At 38.2% G+C, this 24154-nt stretch overlaps 1 protein-coding gene across 1 annotated transcript in view; it reads right to left on the bottom strand.

The window, feature by feature from the left end:
- Window positions 1-24154, bottom strand: part of LHFPL3 (LHFPL tetraspan subfamily member 3) — a 608740-nt gene that overhangs the window by 108943 nt on the left and 475643 nt on the right. Inside the window, exon 2 of the mRNA XM_036247458.1 lies at window positions 4987-5223. Coding sequence (XP_036103351.1) covers window positions 4987-5223 — 237 coding nt within the window. The remainder of the gene's footprint in view (window positions 1-4986; window positions 5224-24154) is intronic.

The following is a 24154-nucleotide window of genomic DNA, read 5'->3' as shown; positions in this document are numbered from 1 at the left end:
CTCAGCATCTGTTAGGTTGCTTATCTCCATTTCGCTTAGTTCTTTTCTTGGGGTTTTGTTCTGTTCTTTCATTTGGGACCTGTTTCTTTGTATCCTCATTTTGGCTGCCTCCCTGTGTTTGTTTCTGTGTATTACTTAATGAGAGGTATGGGGCTCGCTGAGACCCGATGCTGCTCGTTTGAAAGAATTTAGGAAAAACCTGAAGCAGGATCCAAGACAGGCCAATCCTATGGTTAAGCAAGTAGCAACAGCTTGGGTGGGCTTGAAAGTTGTGTGGGGCGGGGCGGGGCGGGGCCTCAGGGAGTCAGCAGGGCAGGGCTACCAGTGTGAGCCAGGTTGCTGGAGTCCCAGATATGGCGACTGTCTGCCGCCCCAGGGAAGGGCTCACCAAAGGAACAAAGGCCTCTTACAGCACGTTTGTCCCCGAGAAAGCCCCCTCTCCAGCCCTCGCTCCAGTGCCAAACAGCTCAGTTCTTCCCTGTATTTCTCTGGTGCCCCTCGAGCTGCCTCCCCTCCGAGCTTAGAGGGAGAGAGTCCGACCAGTCCGTGCGCGGGCCCTTTAGGGAGCTGCCTGTGGCTCCAGCCAAGTCAGCTTCCCTGAGCCTCAGTTTCTGCTGGTTTTTCCAGCCAGAAGTTATGGGGACTTCTCTTCCTGGCACTGGAGCCCTGAGCGGGGCACCTGGTGTGGGACGGGGACCCCTCAGTCCTCAGGAAGGACCTTCCCAGCCGCAGGAGCCTCCTGATTTTTATCCGCCACACTTGGGTGTGGGACCAGCCGCTGCGCCGCCGCGCCGCTGCCGCCACCCCTCGCACCGCCGCCCCTCCTACCGGTCTGGATGTAGCTGCTTTTTTTTTTTTTTAATTCCGTAGTTGTAGGACTTCCATTCAGCTTGATTTCAGGCGGTTTTGGATGATGGTTGTTCTGTAGTTTTGTTGTAACTTGGATGTGGTTGTGGGAGAACGCGATACTGCGTTTCCCTATGCCGCCATCTTGACCGGAAGTCCGGCTTTTTTTTTTTTTTAATGAGAAAATATTCTGGGACTTTGAAGGAGCATCATAGATTATTAAATCGCTTACAGAAGTTTCTTCTAAAATAACACTTGCATCATCCAAGTTTTTCCTTCTGTTTGTTGTATGTTAAAGCTCATTTATTCCAATTTTGCCATTCCACAATTTATGATACATTTCAGCTAAAGACCTCTTTAAACTTAACTTTGCACTACTGGAAAAGAAGGGGCTTTAGAAATGTTGTGGGAAGTGTTGAAGGGAGACAATGAAGTGGGACTGGGGTGAGTTCACTGGAAATTTATCTTAAGAGGCAGTGGTCTGTACAGGTAGAATCATTCGCTGTGTACCACCCCTCATTTTTCCTTTGAATAGCACCTTTGTGATGGTTAATATATGTCTCAGCCGCATCCTATATTCCCTTTCATTTTAAAACTCTGAGTGGAATAGTTCTCTCCCCGTCTTTAATATATTCTAGAATTCATGTAACAGTGATTTTTGTTTTGTCCACTGGGATGATTGTTGAGAAGGACTCATGGGTCTAAGCAATATCCTTATAATGAACCCATTTGGTGGCTTCTCCAGATAAATCGGGGAAGTGTGTTGCTAGATTAATTACAAAAACCACAAAAAGAATACATGATTATGATATGAGGCCACTTAAGATAAACTTCTTTGAATAGGGGGCATATGCTATATTTACAGGTTTATTCTCTCTACTATGCTCCTGTTACTTATTATAGGATATATGTTGTTAGGATGATCAACAGACTATAAAACTGGAAGACTATAAAAGATATTACAGTGTGTACAGTGATATAATATATATATAAGAATGTATGAATGTTTTACTTGTTTGAGTCAAGGCTTGAGATATGGTATTATCTGCTTCCCTGATACCAGAGGCAAATTCTGTGAGCTAGAATTGCCTCTGTCTCATTGCATTGCCCTGGAACCCAAAAGAGGGCTTGACAACCAAGGGGTATCTTGGTAGTTTTATCTGAAAAAAAATTAATATTGAAAAACAATGTTTTAATAAGTGAAAATTTATATTAATATATCCATGCGATTTTCAAACACACACATTTATAATCAATTTTATAATTACAAATTATCTTTCTCTCATCAGCTCTTTCTTCCCTTACAATCCATAGAACATTAATGGTTTCTAGTTTAGCTTATTTTATGCACTTGAAAGCCATTAAACTACTGTTTAGTGAAACTATGTTCATACACAAACATACATAATCACTGACTGGTCTTCCCTTAAACAATCTAACTTTGGAAGTTTCAACACTGATAATGTGTTTAAATAATATCAAACAATAAATGCTACTTTACTCAGCAACTATAAATCTTATACCACTTCTCAGAAACATGCAGGTTTCATTTTCCACAAGGCGTAAGATTCCAGTCTCATTGTATACAGACCCTGTATTGTATGAGGCTCTGAGCTGCCTGCAGAGTAGAGCTTCTGACGCCTTTTCAGAGTTCCAGATGGAGGAATTCCAGTTGTGAAATAAAAGTACAGTTCAACTGAAATGCTTCATCAATGTGGCCTGACACTCTCTGCTACTTTTTTGGATCTGACTGGATATAGATGAACCACTACTGATTTCAGTCCTTCAGAACCAGATAGAAGAAACTATGGATATATGCAAATATGATACATGTAAATGGAGAAGATGATGAACACAGAAAATCACACACTGTCCCTAAACCTTATATTGGCCTCTTAACTTTCTTTCCTATCAACACTTTTTCTTTATTAAAGTGTTTCCAATATATCATTGAATAGAAATGATGCTTTCTTTAATGAAAACCTAAACAGAAAGGATCAGACATCAACACTTAACTGAATCAATCAGAAGGAAAGACCCCTTTTTAGAAGAGTTGAGCATTATCCTGTAATCCTGGGTGTTCTTTTTAAAGGATGAATTCAGAATTGTTGTTACTTGAATATGTGCACAGGAATTGGAATTCTAAACTGCCAAGTAAAAATCTTTCTTTTCTTTTTCTTTTAAAAATTTTCTCCTTGTTTGTGGTCAAAGGATGTCTGGAAAGTTAAAGGTTTTCAATATAACTTTGTACAGTGAATGAAGAGCATTCTGGACTATTACTGGGTAGTGGTGGATATCAAGAGTTTGTGGAACAAAATGGTGTTTTCTTTAATTTATTCTTTAGGGAAAGGTAACTTATTCTGAAATTGAGCTATCCTTATTATTAACTTTAAAGTGAAGTTACTGGACAGAGACCAATTTACATCCAACAAGTCACAAAGATAACAGGGAAGGGTACCAAATTAATGAGCACATGTGAAAGCACTTTATTTATTACCTTTTTTTTAAATGAATTTTTTTTTTATTAATTTGTTTCTGTTACAGATGTTTTTTCTTTTTACCCCATTGACACCCTCCTCCCTATCCCTCCCACCCCATCCCCAGCTTTGTTGTCTCTGTCCCTTGGTTATACATACATGCACATAAGTTCTGTGGTTTATCTCTTCTCCCTCAACCCCCCTTCTCTGAGGCTTGTCAGTCTGTACCCCACCTCTATGTCTCTGGGTCAATTTTGTTCATCAGTTTGTTTAGTTCATTATATTCCACAAATAAGTGAGATCATGTGATATTTGTCTTTCTCTGCTTGGCTTGTTTCACTTAGCATAATACTCTCCAGGTCCCTCCATGTTGTCTCAAAGGATAAGAGATGAAAGAACTTTAAATCTGTAACATGTTCTACAAAGTATAATAATTAACTCCATATTGTCTTTTTCATTTAGAAAGTAGTTTCATTTTTAAGAAGTATCAATACTACTACCCGTGAAAGAATTATTTTTGTGTTTAGAATATTTTTTGGTACAACCCAGTAAACTAATATGCATTCTTTCTATAAATCAGGGAAATAAAGGGTTTGTGGATGAACCTTGCTGCTCTCCAGGACTTTTATTTTCTCTCCTCATAGTCGATAGTTTATAAGCATAAACAGTGATGGTCTAAATGTAAAGTTTGCTATACTATCATTACATGAGACATTCATGTAGATACTAATACATGCTTATACTTGAGGCTTGTGGAAGCACTGAAGAGTATCTGATGTTAGCAACTGCTTGAAATAAGCTAACTTTCATAATTCAAGGATAGATTTAGTTCCCAATTAGGAATAAAAGCTAGAAGAAGCCACTCAGTTGAAGGTACTGATACAAATTTAAAGTATTAAAGTTAAAGATAATATAAAGATAAAGCAGTTAAATGAATCTAAGTCTACACACAAACAGTAAATTCTATCCCAAGAAATTGGTTTAGAATCTGGAAAGAAAATTAAAAGATTCATCTTGAATAATGACTTGCTATTGGATTGGCCCATTGTAATATTTCTGTATCATTCACTAGTAAATGTCCTATTTTATATCCTAGTTTCTTTTTGAAGAGAAGTCTGAGGACTTAAAATTCAACTTACTAAGTAATTACTGAAATCTCTAACTGTAACTATTTGAGGCCAGTATCACTACCTTTCTCTGAATGAGTCTGAATTCCAATAAAGTGATTGTGAACAGTTCAATAAAGACAGTTATAAATAATTTCCTGAGATTCCCCTGGCATTTATTTCAACATGGGAAAACAGATGAATGCATGGAGAGGCAACATTCTATTTAGTGAAATAGACTAAAAAAAAAAAATAATTGTACTCATCACCATTAACTCAGAAAGAGAAGAAGAAACTGGGGGAAAAATGTATTTAAATAATAATAATAATAATAATAATAATAATAATGGAGTCCGATAGCTTCAGAAAGGTAAATGTAAAAATATAATATTCTAATTGTGTAAACTTCTTGAGTTCAGTCTGGGGGAAACTAGATAGCATTGAAAGATGCAGCAAATTAAAACCACAGGGGAAGCACTGATACTTGATGGAAACAATGGAGGGTACTCTTGTTTGTGCATAGGTGTCCAGGGAAGAGTTCTCCAAAGTAATCTTACCTTTGTTTTCAGCCTTCAGTTCCTCTGCCATCAAGCTGTCTTGTCGGTTACCAAGCACAAATGCCAGAAACGAAAGGATCAGGGCATCCAAAATCCCAATAATTGCCAAGATGTATGCCCAGCGGACTGAGCAAGCCCCAAGAGTATACTTGTCTGTCTTTTCTCCACACATTCGTTTTACTTCCTCTGAATCCCAGCCGTCAGGGAAGATCATACAGCCAAGCACAAGGCAGGTGGCTGAGAGAGAGAGGACAAAAAACAAAAAGAAAAAGGAGTTAAAGTAGATTCCAAAATGGCAGCAGAGTAAATGGAAACTACACAGACCATCTCCCAGGACCAAACAGGAATTACAACAAAAATAAAGACAAATCGTTGGGGAAAAGCAACAGAAAAGCAGCTTGCTAAGATCGTATAACCAGGGACACTGAATTGATTCTGGTAGGATTGCAGAGGCGCAAGAAGGAGGCTAGGAGCCCACAAATAGCAGTGGTTTAGCTGTGAGTACCACCCTCGAGGTTAAACTCCCAAGCCCGCTCCACAGCGCAGAGCCAGGACAGAGCATTAAAGTAGCAACAGCCACTCACTTTGGGCTCCGGCAGAGGGAGGGTGTGGGGACACTCGAAATTTGGAGGGTGCTCAGAATTTGCTGAGTTGAGGAGGGTGGCCATCTTCCTCCTTCCTGGGACTCTGGGGAGAGGTGGTGGCCCCTCCCTTGGAGATTCAACCCCACCTGGTGGGCCATTGAAATGCAAATTGAGACTCCTTAACACTCAGCATCTACCCACCCTTGGGAAATCCTCTTAAGCTGAATATATGAGGAAGTTTTTCATTCAACTGAGAACCCAAGGTGTTTCACGTAACTGAGACTAATAGCTTCCAGGCAAAAATCTAGAGGATAACTGAACCATTCCTGGGCTTGCAACTCTACAGGAAAGTAAGACTTGACAGTGGTGTTTAACGTGGGTCCTCACATGCTCATCCAAACCCTCTAGAGGGAACCACAAACAGCAGAACACCAACACCCACAGGAAAAATTTGGCAGGCTCCAACACCCACTGAGAGCCAGAATGGTGAAACAAAGAAACAAATCCCAAATGAAAAAATAAAAAACCTGTACCAAAGATGAGATAAATAAAATGCAGTTAAGCAAGATATCAGAGGTAGAGTTCAAATTCATAATCTTGAGGAAGCTCCACAGCATGAGTAAGGACATCAACACAATGAGTAGAGACATAGAAACATTGAAAATCAACCAATTGGAGATTAAAAACCACCAAGAAAAAATGAAGAATGACATAGCAGAAATAAAGAACACATTGGAAGGACTAAACAGCAGAGTAGAGGAAGCTGAGGACCGGATCAGTGAATTAGAAGACAGGGTAGAAAAAATTAAAAAATCAGAAAACAAAAAAGAAAAAAAAAAATTAGAAACCAGGAAGACCGCTTAAGAGAAAAGTGAGACAACTGGAAATGTAATAATATTCGCATCATTGGAGTCCCCGAAGAGGAAGAAAATGGGCAAGGGTTAGAGAATATATTTGAAGAAATAGTGACAGAGAACTTTCCTAATTTGGTGAAGGAAGAAGGCATTTAAGTTCAAGAAGCACAAAGAGCCCCAAGTAAGAAGAACTCAAACAGACCCACACCAAGACACATAGTAATTAAAATGCCAGTAATTAAAGACACAGAGAGAATCATAAAAGCAGTGAGAAATAAGCAACAGGTTACCTACAAAGGAACCTTTATAAACTATCATCTGACATCTCAACAGAAACACTACAGGCCAGAAGGCAATGGCATGAGGTAATCAAGGTCATGAAAAACAAGGATCTGAATCCAAGACTACTCTACCCAGCAAGGCTATCATTCAGAATAGAAGGTCAAATAAAGAGCTTCCCAGACAAAAAAAAAAGGCTAAGGGAATACATTAGCACCAAACCAGCACTGCAAGAAATGTTAAAAGGACTGCTGTAATTAGTAGAAGAAATAGGAAGAAAAATAGAACCACACTCAATAAAAATGGTAATAAATAAGTACATATCAATAATCACCTTAAATGTAAATGGATTGAATGCTCCAATAAAAAGACACAGAGTAGCTGATTGGATAAGAAAGCGTGACTCATCTATATGTTGTTTATAAGAGACCCACCTCACAACAAAAGGCTCATAGGTTGAAAGTGAAGGGATGGAAAAAAATCTTCCAAGCAAACGTTAAGAAAAACAAAGCTTAGGTAGCAATATTCATATCTGATAAAATAGATTTCAAAAGGAAGGCCATAAGTAGAGACAAAGAAGGCCACTACATGATATTGAAAGAATCTATCCAACAGGAAGATATAATTTTGGTAAACATATAAGCACCCAATATAGGAACACCAAAATATATTAAAAATCTTCTATAGGACTTCAAAGGAGAAATCAACAGCAATACAATCATAACAGGGGACTTCAACATCCTGTTGACATCACTGGATAGATCCTCTAGACAAAAAATTAGCAAGTAAACACAGACTCTAAGTGAAGCACTAAATCAAATAGATTAATAGATATCTACAGAGAATTACACCCCAAAATGCAGAATTCACATTCTTCTCAAGTGCACATGGAACATTCTCAAAGATAGACCACGTATTAGAACACAAACTAAGTCTCTACAAGTTCAAGAAGATTGAAATCATATCAAGCATCTTCTCAGATCACAAAGGCATAAAATTAGAAATCAATTGCAACAAGAACATGCAAAGACATTAGAACACATGGAGGCTAAATAGCATGTTATTAAATAATGAATAGGTTACCAAGGTGATTAAGGAATAAATTAAAAATTTTCTGGAAATCAATGACAATGAACACACAACAACACAAAATCTATGGGATGCAGCGAAAGCAGTTCTGAGAGGGAAGTTCATAGCACTACAGGCCTACCTCAAGTAACAAGAAAAATTTCTAATTGACTATCTAACCTCACAACTTAAAGAAGTAGACAGCAAACAAAAAGAAAACCCTAGATCAGGTAGAAGAAAGGAAATAGTAAAGATCAGTGCAGAAATAAATGACATAGAGACCAAAAAAACAATTCAAAGGATCAATGAAACAAAGAGCTTGTTTTCTGAAAAGATAAACAAGATTGATGGACCCTTAGCTAGACTCACCAAGAAACAAAGAGAGAGAACCCAAATACACAAAATCATAAATGAAAGAAGAGAAGTAACAACTGACACCACAGAAATACAAAGGGTCATTAACAAATACTATGAACAATTACAGGCCAACAAATTAGACAATTTAAGCTAAATGGACAAATTTCTAGAAATAGACAGTCTCCCAAAACTGGACCGGGAAGAGATAGAAAACTTGAACAGACCAATTAACAACACAACAAATTGACGATGTAATCAAGACTTCTCCACAAACAAAAGCCCAGGCCTGTGCCTTGGCTGGTTTGGCTCAGCGGTTAGAGCATCAGCCTGCAGTCCAGAGAGACCAGGGTTTGGATCCCACTAAGGGCACATACCTTGGTTGCAGTTAGTCCCCAGCCCTCATTGGTCGTGTGGGTGGCAGCCACTCGATGTGTCCCTTTCACAATGATGTTTCTCTCTCTCTTCCTCTGTCTTCCTCCCACTCTGTCTGAACAAAAAAATGGAAAAATGTCCTCAGGTGAGGAAAAAAAAAAAAAAAGCCCAGGGCCAGATGTCTTAACGTGGGAGTTTTAGTGAACATTCAGAGAAGAACTAACATCAGTTCTTCTCAAACTATTTCAAAACATTCAGGGAGAAGGAAGACTTCCAAACTCGTTTAATGAGGCCAGCATAATTCTAATTCCAAAAACCAGAAAAAGACACTACAAAGAAAGAAAACTACAGGCCAACATCCCTGATGAACATAGATGCCAAAATCCTGAACAAAATACTAGCAAATTTGATCCAGCAATACATCAGAAAAATTATTCACCATGACCAAGTGGGATTCATCCCAGGGATGTAAGGCTGGTACAATATTTGCAAATCAATAAATGTGATACACCACATAAAATGAAAGATAAAAACCATATGATCATATCAATAGACACTGAAAAAGCATTTGACAAAATGCAGCACCCCTTTCTGACAAAAATGGTCAGCAATCAGGGAATAGAGGGATCATATCTTGACATAATAAAGACCATATATGAAAGACCTACAGCCAACATCATACTCAATGGGCAAAAACTAAAAGCATTTCCCTTAAGAACAGGAACAAGACAGGGATGCCCCCTTTCACCACTCTTATTTAACATAGTACTGGAATTCTTAGCCACAGCAATCAGATATGAAGAAAAAATAAAAGGAATCCAAATTAGAAAGGAGGAAGTGAAAGTCATTATTTGCAGATGACATGCTATTATACATAGAAAACCCTAAAGACTCCATCGAAAATCTACTAGTCGTAATAAATGAATTTGGCAAAGTAATAGGATACAAAATTAATGTCAAGAAATCGATGGCATTCTTATATGCCAATGATGAAGTCACAAAAAGAGAAACTTAAAAAACAATCCTACTTACCATCGTGGGAAAAATTAAGATACCTAACAATAAATTTAACCAAAGAAGTTAAGGACCCATTTGCAGAAAACTACAGGAAGGATTGAAAGAGTTAACATCATTAAAATGTCCATATTACCCAAAACAATCTATAGATTAAAGTTAATCCCCATCAAAATACCAACAACATACTTCACAGAACTAGATCAATTACTTCAAAAGTTCATATGGAACCAAAAAAGACCCCAAATAGCAACAGTAATCTTGAAAAAGAAGGACAAAGTATGTGGGATCACAATATCGGATATCAGGTTATATTGCAAAGCTACTGTAATCAAAACAAACTGACACTGGAACAAGAACAGGCAGATAGACCAGTGGATCAGAACAGAGAACCCATAAATGGACCTAAGACATTATGCTCAATTAATATTTGACAAAGGAGGCAAGAGCATACAATGGAGTAAAGACAGTCTCTAATAAATGGTGTTGGGAAAATTGAGGATAGCTACATGCAAAAAAAAAAAAAAAAAAGAAACTAGACCGTCAACTTACACTATACACAAGAATGAACTCAAAATGGATAAAAGACTTAAATATGACCCATGAATCCATAAAACTCCTAGAAAAAAATGTAGGCAACAAAATTTCAGACATCATACACAGCAGAATTTTTACTGATACATCACCTAAGGCAACAGAAACAAAGGAGAAAATGAACACATGTGACTACATCAAACTCAAATGCTTCTGTACAGTGAAAAAACAACCATCAAAATGGAAAGGCAACTCACTGTATGGGAGAGCATAACTGCCAATGATACATCAGATAAGGGGTTAATTTCCATAATATAGAGTACTCATACAACTCAACAAATGGAAGACAAAGAACCCAATTTAAAAATGGGCAGAGGAACTAAATAGACACTTCTCCAAACAGGACATACAAATGACTAAGAGACATATGAAGAAATGCTTAACATCACTAATCATCAGACAGATGCAAATTAAAACAACAATGAGGTATCACCTCACACCTGTCAGAATGGCCGCCATCAACAAATCATCAAACAACAAGTGTTGGCGAGGGTGGGGAGAAAAAGGGGACTCTAGTACACTGCTGGTGGGAATGCACACTGGTGCAGCCACTATGGAAAACACTATGGTGTTACCTCAAAAACTTAAAAATTGAGTTGCCATTTGACCCAGTGATACCACTTTGAGGAATATAGCCTAAGAAGCCTGAAACATCAATCAGAAAGAATATATGTACCCCCATGTTCATAGCAGCACTATTTACAATAGCTAAGATCTGGAAACAGCCCAAGTGTCCATCAGTAGACGAATGGATAAAAAAGCTGTGGTACATATACACAATGGAGTACTATGCAGCTGTAAGAAAGAAAGATCTGTTATCCTTTGAGACAAAATGGAGAGACCTAGAAAGTATTATCCTAAGCAAAACAAGCCAAGCAGAGAAAGACAAATATCACATGATCTCCCTTATTTGTGGAATATAATGAACATAACAGTCTGAGGAATAGAGTAAACCCAGAGACGTGGAAGTAGGGTACAGACTGACAACCCTCAGAAGAAGGGGTGTCAGGAGGAGGGAAGTGATAAACCACAGAACTTATATGCATTTATGCATAACGGATGGACACGAACAATAGAGCTGGGAACGGCATGCGCTTATGGGGAGAAGGGTGTCAATGAGGAAAAAAAGGAGAAACATCTGTAACAAAAATAAGTTAAAAAAAAAAGAAAGAAAAAGGAGTTAACATAAATATTTTTTTAATAAATAGCAGTGATTTTATTGTTTCATGTTGTGGATTTAAAGAACAGCAAATCTCATGGCTGTCCTACCTGGAGTGTGCCCTCCCATCCTCCCTGAGCCCACACACTTTAATTTAAAAGCAGCCCAGTGCCCTGCAGATCTGTGGGAGTGCACTTCACAGTGAGCCCACACATTCAGAGAGAAGTGAAGGAATGTTGATCTATAATACTAAAAACATTGAATTTTAGTGTACATTTGCAGAAGGCTTCCACCTGCAAATAGGAATCATATGCATAAGAAATCATAACACTGCAGGACAATTCAATGCTGGCTTTGAAGAGCTGAGACAGAGCCAGATAAGGGGTTAGAATAGCACAGTTAATGCCAGAGGGTATACTGACTGAGTCACGGCAAAATATAATTTTATGTTGTGATCTCTCTCTCTCTCTCTCTCTCTCACACACACACACACACACACTGAATAGTTTCTTAAAATTATTCTTTTTACATGCAATTTACGCTGATATTTTCTAGTTTATTCTCTATTCTATTTTATTTTTAAAAAGGCTGAAAAACCCTGCAGCATGGAGTGGCACTACTGAGCTTTTATGGAAATACAGAAATTTAAGGAGAATACTTATATAGTCTATTTCCTAAATATCACCATGGAAATCATATGAATGCTTTAAAAGAGAAAAATAAATAATGTACTTTGAAAATTAAAAAAGATAAGTGGCTATTGTTGCCACTCTATATTTAATTGAATTATTTAGAGTAAATGATAATAATTTAGGTTATAAAGAGCTTTCTGAGCAGGTGGGTTCATTCACTAATTCCTTTATTCATTCACTCATTAATTCATCAAATACTTATTGAGTATCTCCTATGGTGTCATTGACACCTCCCTACTTGAAGCTTTCATTATCTCTCCCAGAGAAGCCTAATTTCCCTCAGTCTTCAGTTTACCCTCACTCTAGTCCAGATTATATATTACTGTTGCAGGAGAAATCAGTAGGCCAAATTTCCCTGCCACTCATGAGAGTGAGGTTCTTGGGGTACCACTGAAATAAGCATTTTCAGAAGCCCCACAGGAGAGTGAGATGTAGTAAAAGACTTTATTTGCATGGAGTTATATCGCTTGGGTTCCAATGTCCCATTTCCCTCAAGCCAGTCCTGTAAAAGGGGTAGCTATGGGTTCAGCAAAGCTAGAATCAGGGCCAGTGTCCAGAGGTTTGGTAAAACTGGGTCCAGTGGAATATCAGGTAAGATTCTGTCCATCAGTGCATTGTGTAAAGTCCACATGGCCCATGGTGAATGTAGGGGACCGTTCCCCCTGCAACCAGAGTCCCAAGAGAGCAAGTGATTCAAGAGAGAAAGCTTCCTTTGTTCATTAGCTTATGTATCTTGGATTTCATGCTCTTGCAGTGGCCACACCTATTCTGGCCACTGACTTGTTCCCAGGTGTGACTGATAGGTAAACATATTTCCCACATCACTCAGACCTTACTGGGTATGCGTCTAAATTGCCTTTGTCCACTCCCTTCCCCCATCAATTTGGACCTGGAGAGTGTTAAACTGCTTCTTCCTGGCAAAGCTGCATAAATGACACATCTATATTTTCTGGTCTCCGTTTTGCTCCTTTTCTGTTAAATAATAACCAGGTTATTGTAACAGTATCATTACAACTTGGGCCATCATTCTCAAAGCCTTTTGCTGGCCCCCCATTGGTATTGAAGAATACTCAGATATCTTAGGAATTCAAAGGCTCCATATTACAGCCCCCACTTACTTTGCTAGTCCCCCTCCCCTCTATACTCTCCACTTCACTTGAGTGGAACTAAGCATGACTCTGTTCATGCACCAAGTTTTTGAATCCCTTTATTTTCTTTTATGCCCAGAGTATTTCACATTCTTGTCCTTAAATGTTCATTTTTTTAAATCTTTTAACATTCAAGTCAAATTTACTATCCTCCACAAAACAAACCACCTTAAATTTTTAACCTAGAATATTGCTAAATTGGTTCTGGTATCAAGTCTGACATGTGTGTAGGGTTTCCTAACCACCCCAACAAATAGGACTCACACACCAACTGGATGTCCTATAATTCAACTCAATTCTGACACTATCTACTTGGAGACAGTGCCAGATTCCAAAAGTCAAGGAACTGCTCCCATCCCCTTTGAGATACCATTCTCAAACCCAGATGGTTACCTGTGCTCCTGACAACTGGCTATAAATTGTAGGTTCCAATGATTCCCCCAACTCGGGATGCCAATGGGAAATCCAGGCTGTTACCTGTACTTCTGACCCACTGGCTATATAAATTAGAGGTTCCCAAGATTCCTTTCTCGAGTTCAGTTAATTTGCTAGAGCGGCTCACAGAACTCAGGGAAACATTTTACTTACTATATTATTGTCTTCTTATAAAAGCATGTATATAACTTAGAAACAGCCAGAAAGAACAGGTGCATAGAGCAGGGTATGGGAAAAGGAGCAGAGCCTCTGTACCTTCTCCAGATATACCACTCTTCCAGCACCCTGGACGCTCTCCAGATTCCATCCTTTGAGGCTTTTCCAGAGGCTTCATAGGCATGATTGATTAAATCAATGGCCATTGGCAGTTGATTCAACCTCCAGCCTTTCCCCACTCCAGAGAGGCCAAGGGGATGGGACTGACAGTTCTAACTCTCTAGTCATATGATTTGTTCTCCTGGTAAACAACCCCCCTCCCTGAGTGAGTTCCAAAAGTCACCTTGTTAACATAACAAGAGACATCTTTATGTTTTTATACTTAAAAAATTGCAAGGGTTTTAGAAGCTCTGTGCCAGGAAAAGTGGAAAAGAACAAATACATGTTTTTTCTTATAAATCACAACTGCCCATCTCTGAACTCCCACAATTGACTGTACCTATCTTTGAGTCCCTGTTACTTTTTATATTCGTTATATATTTACAAGTATTATCTCAGTTAATAGACTGTAGTTTTCTGAGGAAAGAGTCTTTGGTCAGTCATCATATTCATAGCACCTAAAACAGTCCCTTATATACAGTTGGCACTAAAATTCTTTTATTTATTTATTTAATTATTTTTTTAGAGTAAAAATAATCTTTATTGGGAACTTGGAGTTAAGATATAGAGCTTAAAACCTGGACACAAGACAGATCAATCAAATTCTTTGATATTTGGACTTTTTACTTATACTTTATGTCTAAAAAAAAGTTTCTTGAAAGCTGCAGTCAAATTTAGTCTGTTTTATAACTGGTGTGCATTAAATGTCTGAATTTCCTTGAGCAAATTACTTAATCTCTTTTAACCTTAGTTTTCTGATCTGTAGAATGGGGATAAATATAACTACCTTATATAATTGTTATGAGGGTTACGTGAGTTGACATACATAAAGCATTTAGAACAGGTCCTGGTACACATAAGACCTCTATAAGTATAATGATTATTATTTCCATGGTTTTTTATGTTTCCAAAGAAGTGCTTAGAGATCTGAGGTAGGTAAGATACATTTGAAAGGAAAGATCAAAGCCACTTGAAGGCCAAAGAAGCAGGGAAGCATTTCTTGACAGGAACTAATTGAGCTAGTGGGCAATGGGCAGCTGGGTTACGGGGCTCATTTGTTAGAATCACAAAATCTGTATTTAAGAGCCTTTACAGGCTAGAAGGCTGGGCCAGTTCTACCAAGGTAATCTATGTGATTCTTCTTTCTAGAATCAGAAAAGTCTAATTTCTTTTCCACGTAAGTTCTCTAAACACGTAAAGAGAACTAACTTGTCATTCAGTTATTCCATGAATGTCAAGGCTTCCAGTGCCTTCTTCCTTTGGGTCACTTCTTTCTGACCAGGATCCAAATTGTCCCTGTCCCTTGGGGATGAGTATTGGAGCAATACCAGGTGTGCTCTGAGCAGTCAATCTCTGGACACTAAACTGTTGATGCAGTCAAGATTCCCTTCGCATACAGGGCAGCTCCATCATGTTCTTGATAAATGCTGAATTTGACTAAAATCCTTAAGGCTTTTTTCACAACAAGTACTTTTAAACACATCTCTTGTTCCTGTAAAATGGCACTAAAATACTTTTAAATGGAAGAGTGAATGAATGAATACATAAATTGTAATAATTATACAATATGCTCTAAATATAGTTTATAGAAGTCAATATCACAATTAGGCAAGGTCATAAAAACTATAAAAGGTCTAGTTAAGAATGGATTTATATTTAGATTACATATAACAGAGACAAGTTTGTTATGACTAGACAACAGATTACAAGTACTTGGGGGAATAATTTTAAAAAAGTGAAGTTAATGATTTGAAAATATTTTCAAATTCCTGTTCCCTTTGTATCTCTCAGCACTTAGTACCAACATGCTCTCCAAAGCACTGTCTAGCAATAACAATCTGTGTATTTTAAAAAAACAGAAGAATCACCTCTAAGGATGTTATGTTACTTAGAATATTTAAAAAGCATTCTAAGTGCTTTTTTACAAATTAACTAATTTTTTTTCTATGAGAAAATTAGTTTCTTATAAAGAAAAAATCAAATACTTTTCCTTTATGAATGAGAATCTCTTGGAGAATAACTTATAGCTTTAGAATAACTTATAGAAATCACCATTTAGTTTAGGCAGGTTATTGGATATCACAGGACAACTTCATTGGAACAGGATGTTTGTGGAGTGGTAACATCAATGAAGACATCTTTTCTCAAGATCTGCACTGATGGTAGACTGACTATCTTAAACATTTTCATTTCTGGAAACTCTGAGTTAGAATTTGGGATAAAAAGAGCAGAGGCAGAATTAACAGTCTGAAACTAAAACCATTGAAGAATAATGGCAACCCCTTGTTCCCTATCTTCAAAGTCTATTTTAAGTGAAGATCTGAAAAAAATAGATGATAAAATATGCAATTGTGCTTAATTTTATGCAATGGGTATTCTGCTGAAAATTATAAAAATATAATTTTATTAAAATTTTTTTTTCTTTATTGATATATTAGAGACAGAGGAAGGGAGAAGGAGAAATGGAAACATTGATGGGAGAGAACATCAGTTGGTTGCCTCCTGCATGCCCCTCACTGGGGATCAGACCTACAACTTGGGCATGTGCCCTGACCAGGAATCAAACCAGAGACCTCTTAGCACATAGGTCGATGCTCAACCACTGCGCCACACCGGCTGGGCTAAAAATATAATTTTAAAAATGTAATTCTTATGTTTAATAGTCTAAGGGAGTTGGTTGTTCAGAGAAATCTTAATATAAAAACAGGGTTAACAAGGTCAGTGTTTGGCCTCTGGGGGAAAAATGTTTAGGTTCCCCCATAACCAGTGTATTCCAGACGTACTTCTGGCCAGAAGGCACTGGACTTTGTGTTGGATTCTCTACTCCTTTTTTTGCTTGCCTTCTCTTAGAGTGCAAGATGTCACTTTTTCTAATTTATCTGTTTGGAAAATCTGAATGGTTATATAGTAGAATATTGAAAATTAAAACAATTTCATTTAAAAGCATTTAAAACTTTGTAAGTAAAATCTGTGATTAAAATCCAATTTTTAAATAAATACAAAATTGGAGGGATCACAATACCCAATATCAGGATATACTACAAAGCCACAGTAATAAAAACTGCCTGGTACTGGCACAATTACAGGCATAGAGACCAATGTAACAGAACAGAGAACACAGAAATCAACCCAAGCCATTATGCTCAATTAATATTTGACAAAGGTGGAAAGAGCATACAGTGGAGTAAAGACAACATCTTCAATATATGGTGTTGGGAAAATAGGATAGGTACATGCAAAAAAATGAAACTAGACCACCAATTTACACTATGCACAAGAATAAACTCAAAATGCAAAAAGACTTAAATGTAAGTCATGAAACCATAAAAATCCTAGAAGAAACTATATGCAGCAAAATCTCAGACATCTCACCTAGCAGAATTTTCACTGATACATTGCCTAGGGCAAGAGAAAGAAAAGAAAAAAATAAACAAATGGGACTACATCGAGCTAAAAAAGCTTCTGCATAGTAAAAAAACCCAGCATCAAAATGAAAAAAGTAACTCACTGTATGGGAGAACATATTTGCCAATGATACATCTGATAAAGGGTTAATTTCCAAAATATATAAAGTACTTATATAAATCAACAAAAGGAAAACAAAGAACCCAATTAAAAAATGGGCAGAGGAACTAAATAGACCTCTCCAAATAGGACATATAAATGGCCAAGAGACATATGAAGAAATGCTTAACATCACTAATCATCAGAGAGATGCAAATTAAAACAACAATGAGGTATCACCCCCCCACCTGTCAGAATGGCCACCATCAACAAATCATCAAACAACAAGTGTTGGCGAGGGTGTGGAGAAAAGGAGACTCTAGTACACTGCTGGTGGGAATGCAGACTGGTGCAGCCACTATGAAAAAAATATTGTTTCTCAAAAAATTAAAAATGGAACTGCCATTTGACCCAGTGGTCCCACTTCTAGGAATATACCCTGAGAAGTCTGAAACACCAATCAGAAAGAATATATGTACCCCCATGTTCATAACAGCACTATTTATAATAGCAGATAAGATCTGGAAACAGCCCAATTGTCGATCAGCAGATGAATGGATAAAAAACTGAGGTACATATATGCAATGGAGTACTATGCAGTTATAGAAAAGAAGGATCTCTTACCCTCTGAAATAGCATGAAGGGACCTGGAGAGTATTATGCTAAGCAAAATAAGCCAGTCAGAGAAAAACAAGTATCACATGATCTCACTTATATGTAGGATCTAATAAACAAAATAAACTGATGAACAAAATGGATCCAGAGACATGGAAACAGGGAACAGATTGATGAATATCAGAGGGAAGGGGGTTAGGGGCCAGAAAGAGATTAACCAAAGGTTTATATGCATCTATGTATAACCAAAGGACACAGGCAATAGTGCAGTGAAGGCCTGGGTGGGTGGGGGTGTGGTGGTGGCAGGAGTAGGGTAGAGAGGGTCAATGGTGGGGGGTGGGGATAATTTTAAAAAATCCAAATTTTAAATTAATAATTCCCATTCTTTTGAAAGCTGTGTATCTGGATGGCTATTACATAACATGTTTTATTTTCTCACAATGTATTATCAAAATATACATTTTCCTTTTCCTCATATCCGAACTTCTTTCATTGGCTTTGTTTTATTTTTGAAAGTTTGAGGCCCCCAAATGTTATATTTAATATTAATTTAAGCCATTAAAATAGTTTAGACTCTGTTGTTGTTGTTCTGCATTAATGCTTGAGTGCTATAATAAATTCTATTTTCTGGCATTCTATTAACAAGAACCTTATTAACCTGCACAATTTGTATAGCCATTGAAAACTAACAGCTGTTCCTAATCCTGACTAAGAAGTACCTGAAGGATCCTAGGCTAATGTCTCAGTCAATAAGAAATTAAATACTATTCCTCTTGGCTTTATAATTAATTCTTTCTAATTCTTTACACTTCTTCATTCTGTAAGATGTAACCTCATCACTACACTAAACAGTAGAATATATGAAAGCACCAGAACAATGATTAATTTGGACATGCTACTTCCTGACCATAAGGGATACTGGAGAATTAATTCCAATTGGGCTATTATCCAAAAATGGGTTTCTTATTATTACGTCACCTAGGAAATTACTAACTTACTTGCAGCCATATATTCCTTCATTTCGGCAGCAGGTTTTCTGCAAGTGTATCATAGAACATTCTTCAATGTTAAAGAGAAATGGGAGCTGACAAGTTGGAGGTGAGCAGAGAAGGATAATGAAAATGAAACCATGTCCTTACTGTATTATTTCATGACATTTTCTAATCTAAAATACATAATAAAGGCATCCTTGTGAGGGCATGGCTGTTGATTGCAGTTTTAAGCATATTCCAAATGACGAGGAAGCATTCAAATGCTGAAAGGAACCTCTGTGTAGAGACTGATGTCCACAATGGGTCCTTATCAAATAGGACACAAATAGCTAATGGTTCCCCAGAGCCACTAATTGCTCTGGGATTTTATTATTTGATTTTTTTATTTTTTTCAAAGAGCTGAATGTAAGCTCCGTGAAGGAAACATCCTTAGAAAAACCCACAAATATTTTTAATTGAGTCTCTTTCCAAAGGAAAATGAAGCAAGATGAAAAGCAAAAGCGGGGGTGGGGAAGTATCTAGGATTTGGGCCACTTGGCCTCCTGATATTGCTAGTCCAACTGTCCTAATCAGGACTGTTAACATTGTGAACCTGAGAATTGCTTATTTTTTGGACAGAAAGAGAAAGTCTAAATTCATTCTTTAAAAAGCTTATCCATGGTTGCACAAAAAGCATGATAAATTGCTTCATGCTAGTGAAGAAATGAACCTGCAGTCACCTAACTTTATTGTTTATCAGGCATACAGTAATTGAAGACACTGATGCCATTAGAGTTGCCAAGCTGTGGAGGGGGGATGTTCACCTGAGGACTGTCACTCCAAACGCCTGGTAAAGGAGACACAAGACTCATTCCTACAGCTTCTTCATTAGCACCTGACTGAGAAATTTAAACTATGATATTTATATGTTTGGAAAAGGTATTATATTTATACCTCAGTTTATCTCTAGAAAATGGAGTCAATAGACAAGCCAGGACATAATTTACTGTGGTTTAGAGTCTGGTGGAGAAAACAAATTATCTCCTGATAAATTTTGATTCTAAATCCAGTATCATTTTATGGGCATTTAACTTAGGGTCATAACACAAAAGATACAACATACCTTAGAAAAGGGTGAGGGGGAGAAAATGTAAATAAATACTGGGGTCTCAATGGGAAAAGTTAGAAAGTTGTGTATGATAATAAAAGTTTTGCTATTCTGCGCACTTAGCCCTGAGAAAAGTCAGCTCTGAAACCCAGCACTGTGGAAGGGGGTGATCAGGTTTCACACATAGCAGAGAACTCACTTTTATAGAATGATACCAGACATGAGAAAAATATTCAACTGTAAACATAACTTGTTAATTTGTACAAATATAACACAAATGAGAATTTAGAACTTAAAAACACATGCAGTTCTGCCAGAATGGCTGCCATTAACAAATCCTCAAACAACAAGTGCTGGCGAGGGTGTGGAGAAAAGGGGACTCTAACACTGCTGGTGGGAATGTAGGCTGGTGCATATGGAAAAAATATAGTACCTCCTCAAAAAATTTAAAATGAAATTACTTATTGACCCAGTGATTCCACTTCTAGGAATATATCCTAAGAAGACTGTAACACCAATCAGAAAGAATATATGCACCCCTATGTTCATAGCAGTGCTATTTACAATAGCTAAGATCTGGAAACAACCCAAGTGTTCATTAGATGAGTGGATAAAAAGCTATAATACATTTACACAATGGAATACTATGCAGCTGTAAGAAAGAAACATCTCTTACACTTTGAGATGACATGGAGGGACCTGGAGAGTATTATGCTGAGTGAAATAAGCCAGTCAGAGAAAGACAAATACCACATGATCTCACTCAAGGAATATCATGAACAAAATAAGCTGTCGATCAAAATAGAGCCAGAGTCATGAAAGTAGGAAACAGATTGATAAATCTCAGAGGGAGGATGGGGGGCTGGGGAGTGGGAAGAGATAAACCAAAGAACTTATATACATATATGAACAACCAGTGGACACCTATTAGTTTGGGGAAATCAGGAGGGGGGCAGGAGAAGGGAGAACGGGGTCAACAGGGGAAAAAAGGGACATCTATAAAACTTTCAACAATTAAAAAAAATATATGAAGTTCTGATCTCTAGAATGCTACTAGCTCACATTTGATATATATCTTGGATCCAATTAAGTTCCTTGACATCTTAATAATGACAATAATACTCACCATGAATGGGACACACTGCACATGCATCATCTTATTTAATTCTCAAATAAAACTAAGGGAAACATGAGAACACTTTTCCTTCACTCCTCTAATATTCACAAAGAGGGACTTTTCTTGAAATACCTTGGCCCGTTATCTCATTCCTTATCCCTCTCCATGGAGAAGGGGGAAATTCCCTGAGGAATATCTGGTGGAGAGAAACTGGGTGTACCAGGCCAGCCCCTTCTTCTCTTTAGATTAGTGGCTGTTTGTCTGCATAAACACATGTTCCACTACCCTGTGCTGCAGATTTTACACAGGCCGGGCTTGACTTGACAGTACTGTCTAGGCATAGAAAAATAAGTATGCCAAATTCTGGGGGTGCAGATTAGGAAGCCCTTTTGGCTAGGAGACCCAGAGTCATACATTCTTCAGCCTTTCTCATAATAAAGGGGATATTTTGGTCTCCATCTGCCAGCTCTTCTGTCTCTCATTTGGTTCAGAGCGTGGGAGGGTGTCACAGTTCTAGAGGTTGGAAATCTGAGATCAGAGTACCAGCATGGTCTGTTCTGGTGAGCACCCTCTTCTGGGTTGTACGTAGAAGGATCACTTCTTGTTTTAGCCTCACATAGTGGAGAGAGCTAGTTAGCTCTTTAGCCTCTTCTTGTAACCCCAGTCATGAGGGCTCCATAACCTCCCAAAGGCTCCAGCTCCTACTACTGAGATTAGCAATGCAACCTACTGATCTTGGTTGAATATAAGTATTAAGCCCATCGCAGAGGGGAAACAGAGGATTGCCATTCTTTGCTTCTCCAACAACGTCAACATTATTTTATTTTTTACAGATGAGGAAGTTCAGACACAGACATTTTAAATAGCTGGCTCAAGGTCATATGAATTCCCCAAATGGTAGAACCAGGATTTGAATTTAGGGAGCCTAGCTTTGGAATCTATGCTTTTAACATCATCTATGCTATTATCCTATACTTATCAATAATAATGATGTTTGCTGTAATCGCTTTAGAATATTGGTTTTAGTATTAAGAACACTTACAGAATCTTGGCAGTGCTTAACATGTTTATAATTAGACATTTATTCTTTCAGTACAAGAGCTACTACTAAAATAATGCTTAGAAACTGTTAGCTTTTATATGTATAAACCTTTCTCTTGTTTACACTAGTATTTCACCTAATTATAATTTCATATTATATGTAGTGCCAAGAACATTAATTATAAGTTCTAAGTGTGTGGAATGGGAATCAATGAGGTTTTACTGAATAAATATATGTATATTTTCATATGAAAATCATCCTGGACTTCCGGTCAAGATGGCAGCATGGGTAAACACGGTATTGCGTCCTCCCACAACCACATCAAAGTTACAACTAAGCTACGGAACAACCATCATTCAAAACCACCTGAAATCAAACTGAAGGGAAGTCCTACAACTACGGAATTAAAGAAACAGTCACACTGAGACTGGTAGGATGGGCGGAGGCACAACAGGCTGGCCCCACACCCACGTGTGGTGGATAAAAATTAGGAGGACACTTCGGCTGGGAAGGTCCTCCCTGAGGACTGAGGGGTCCCCGTACCACACCAGGTGCCCTGCTCAGGGTTCCAGTGCCAGGAAGAAAAGTCCCCATAACTTCTGGCTGGAAAAACCAGCGGAAACTGAGGCTCAGGGAGGCTGAGGCGGCTGGAGCCCCAGGAAGCTCCTCTTAAAGGGCCCATGCACGGACTTATCAAACTCACTCCCTCTAAGCTTGGAGGGGAGGCAGCTTAAGGGGCTCCAGAGACAGACAGAGAAGAACTGAACTGTTTGGCATTGGAGCGAGGGTTGGAGAGGGGGTTTTCTCCAGGACCAACGTGCTGTCAGAAGCCTTTGTTCCTTTGGTGAGCCCTTCCCTCATGAGGCCAGCAGACTGCTGTATATCTGGGACTCCAGCAACGTGGCTCACACTGGTTGCTCCCCCCCACCCCCAGGTGACTCCCCGAGATCCCGCCCCACCAACTTTCAGGCCCACCCAAGCTGTTGCCAGTTGCTTTACCATAGGATTGGCTTGTCTTGGATCCTGCTTCAGGTTTTCCTAAATTCTTTCAAACGAGCAGCATCTGGTCTCAGCTAGCCCCATACCTCTTGTAAAGTAATACATAGAAGCAAACACAGGGAAGCAGCCAAAATGATGAGACAAAGAAACAGGTCCCAAAGGAAAGAACAGAACAAAACTCCAGGAAAAGAACTAAATGAAATGGAGATAAGCAACCGAACAGATGCTGAGTTCAAAATACTGCTTATAAGGATGCTCAATGAACTTAATGAGAACCTCAGTGAACTTAGTGAGGGTCTCAAGAGCATAATAAAGACCAGTCAGAAATGAAGAAGGCACTAACTGAAATAAAGAATAATTTACACAGATTCAATAGTAGAGTAGGTAAAGCATAGAAGCAAACCATCGAGTTGGAATATAAGGAAGCAAAAAACACCCAATCAGAACAGCAAAAAGAAAAAAGAATCTAAAAAAATGAGGATAGTGTAAGGAGTCTCTGGGACAACTTCAAGCATGCCAACATTTGCATCTTGGGGGTGCCGGAAGGAGAAGAGAGAGAACAAGAAATTGAAAACCCATTTGAAACAATAATGGCAGAAAACTTCCCTAACTTGGTGAAGGATACAGACATACAAGTCCAGGGAGCACGAAGAGTCCCAAACAAGATGAACCCCAAGAGGCCCACACCAAGACACATCATCATCAAAATGCAAAAGGTTCAAGACAAAGAGAGAATCTTAAAAGCAGCAAGAGAAAAGCAGTTAGTTACCTACAAGGGAGTTCCCATAAGACTGTCAGCTGATTTCTCAAAAGAAACTTTGCAGGCGAGAAGGGAGTGGCAAGAAATATTCAGACTGATGAAAAGCAAGAACCTACAACCAAGATTACTGTATCCTGCAAAGCTGTCATTTAGAATCGATGACCATATAAAGAGTTTCCCA

This window comes from Molossus molossus, unplaced genomic scaffold, assembly GCF_014108415.1.
Source record: "Molossus molossus isolate mMolMol1 unplaced genomic scaffold, mMolMol1.p scaffold_m16_p_7, whole genome shotgun sequence".
NCBI classification, from domain to species: Eukaryota; Metazoa; Chordata; class Mammalia; order Chiroptera; family Molossidae; genus Molossus; species Molossus molossus.
The sequence above is the reverse complement of the archived record's forward strand: the minus strand, read 5'-3'. Positions and strand labels throughout refer to the sequence as shown.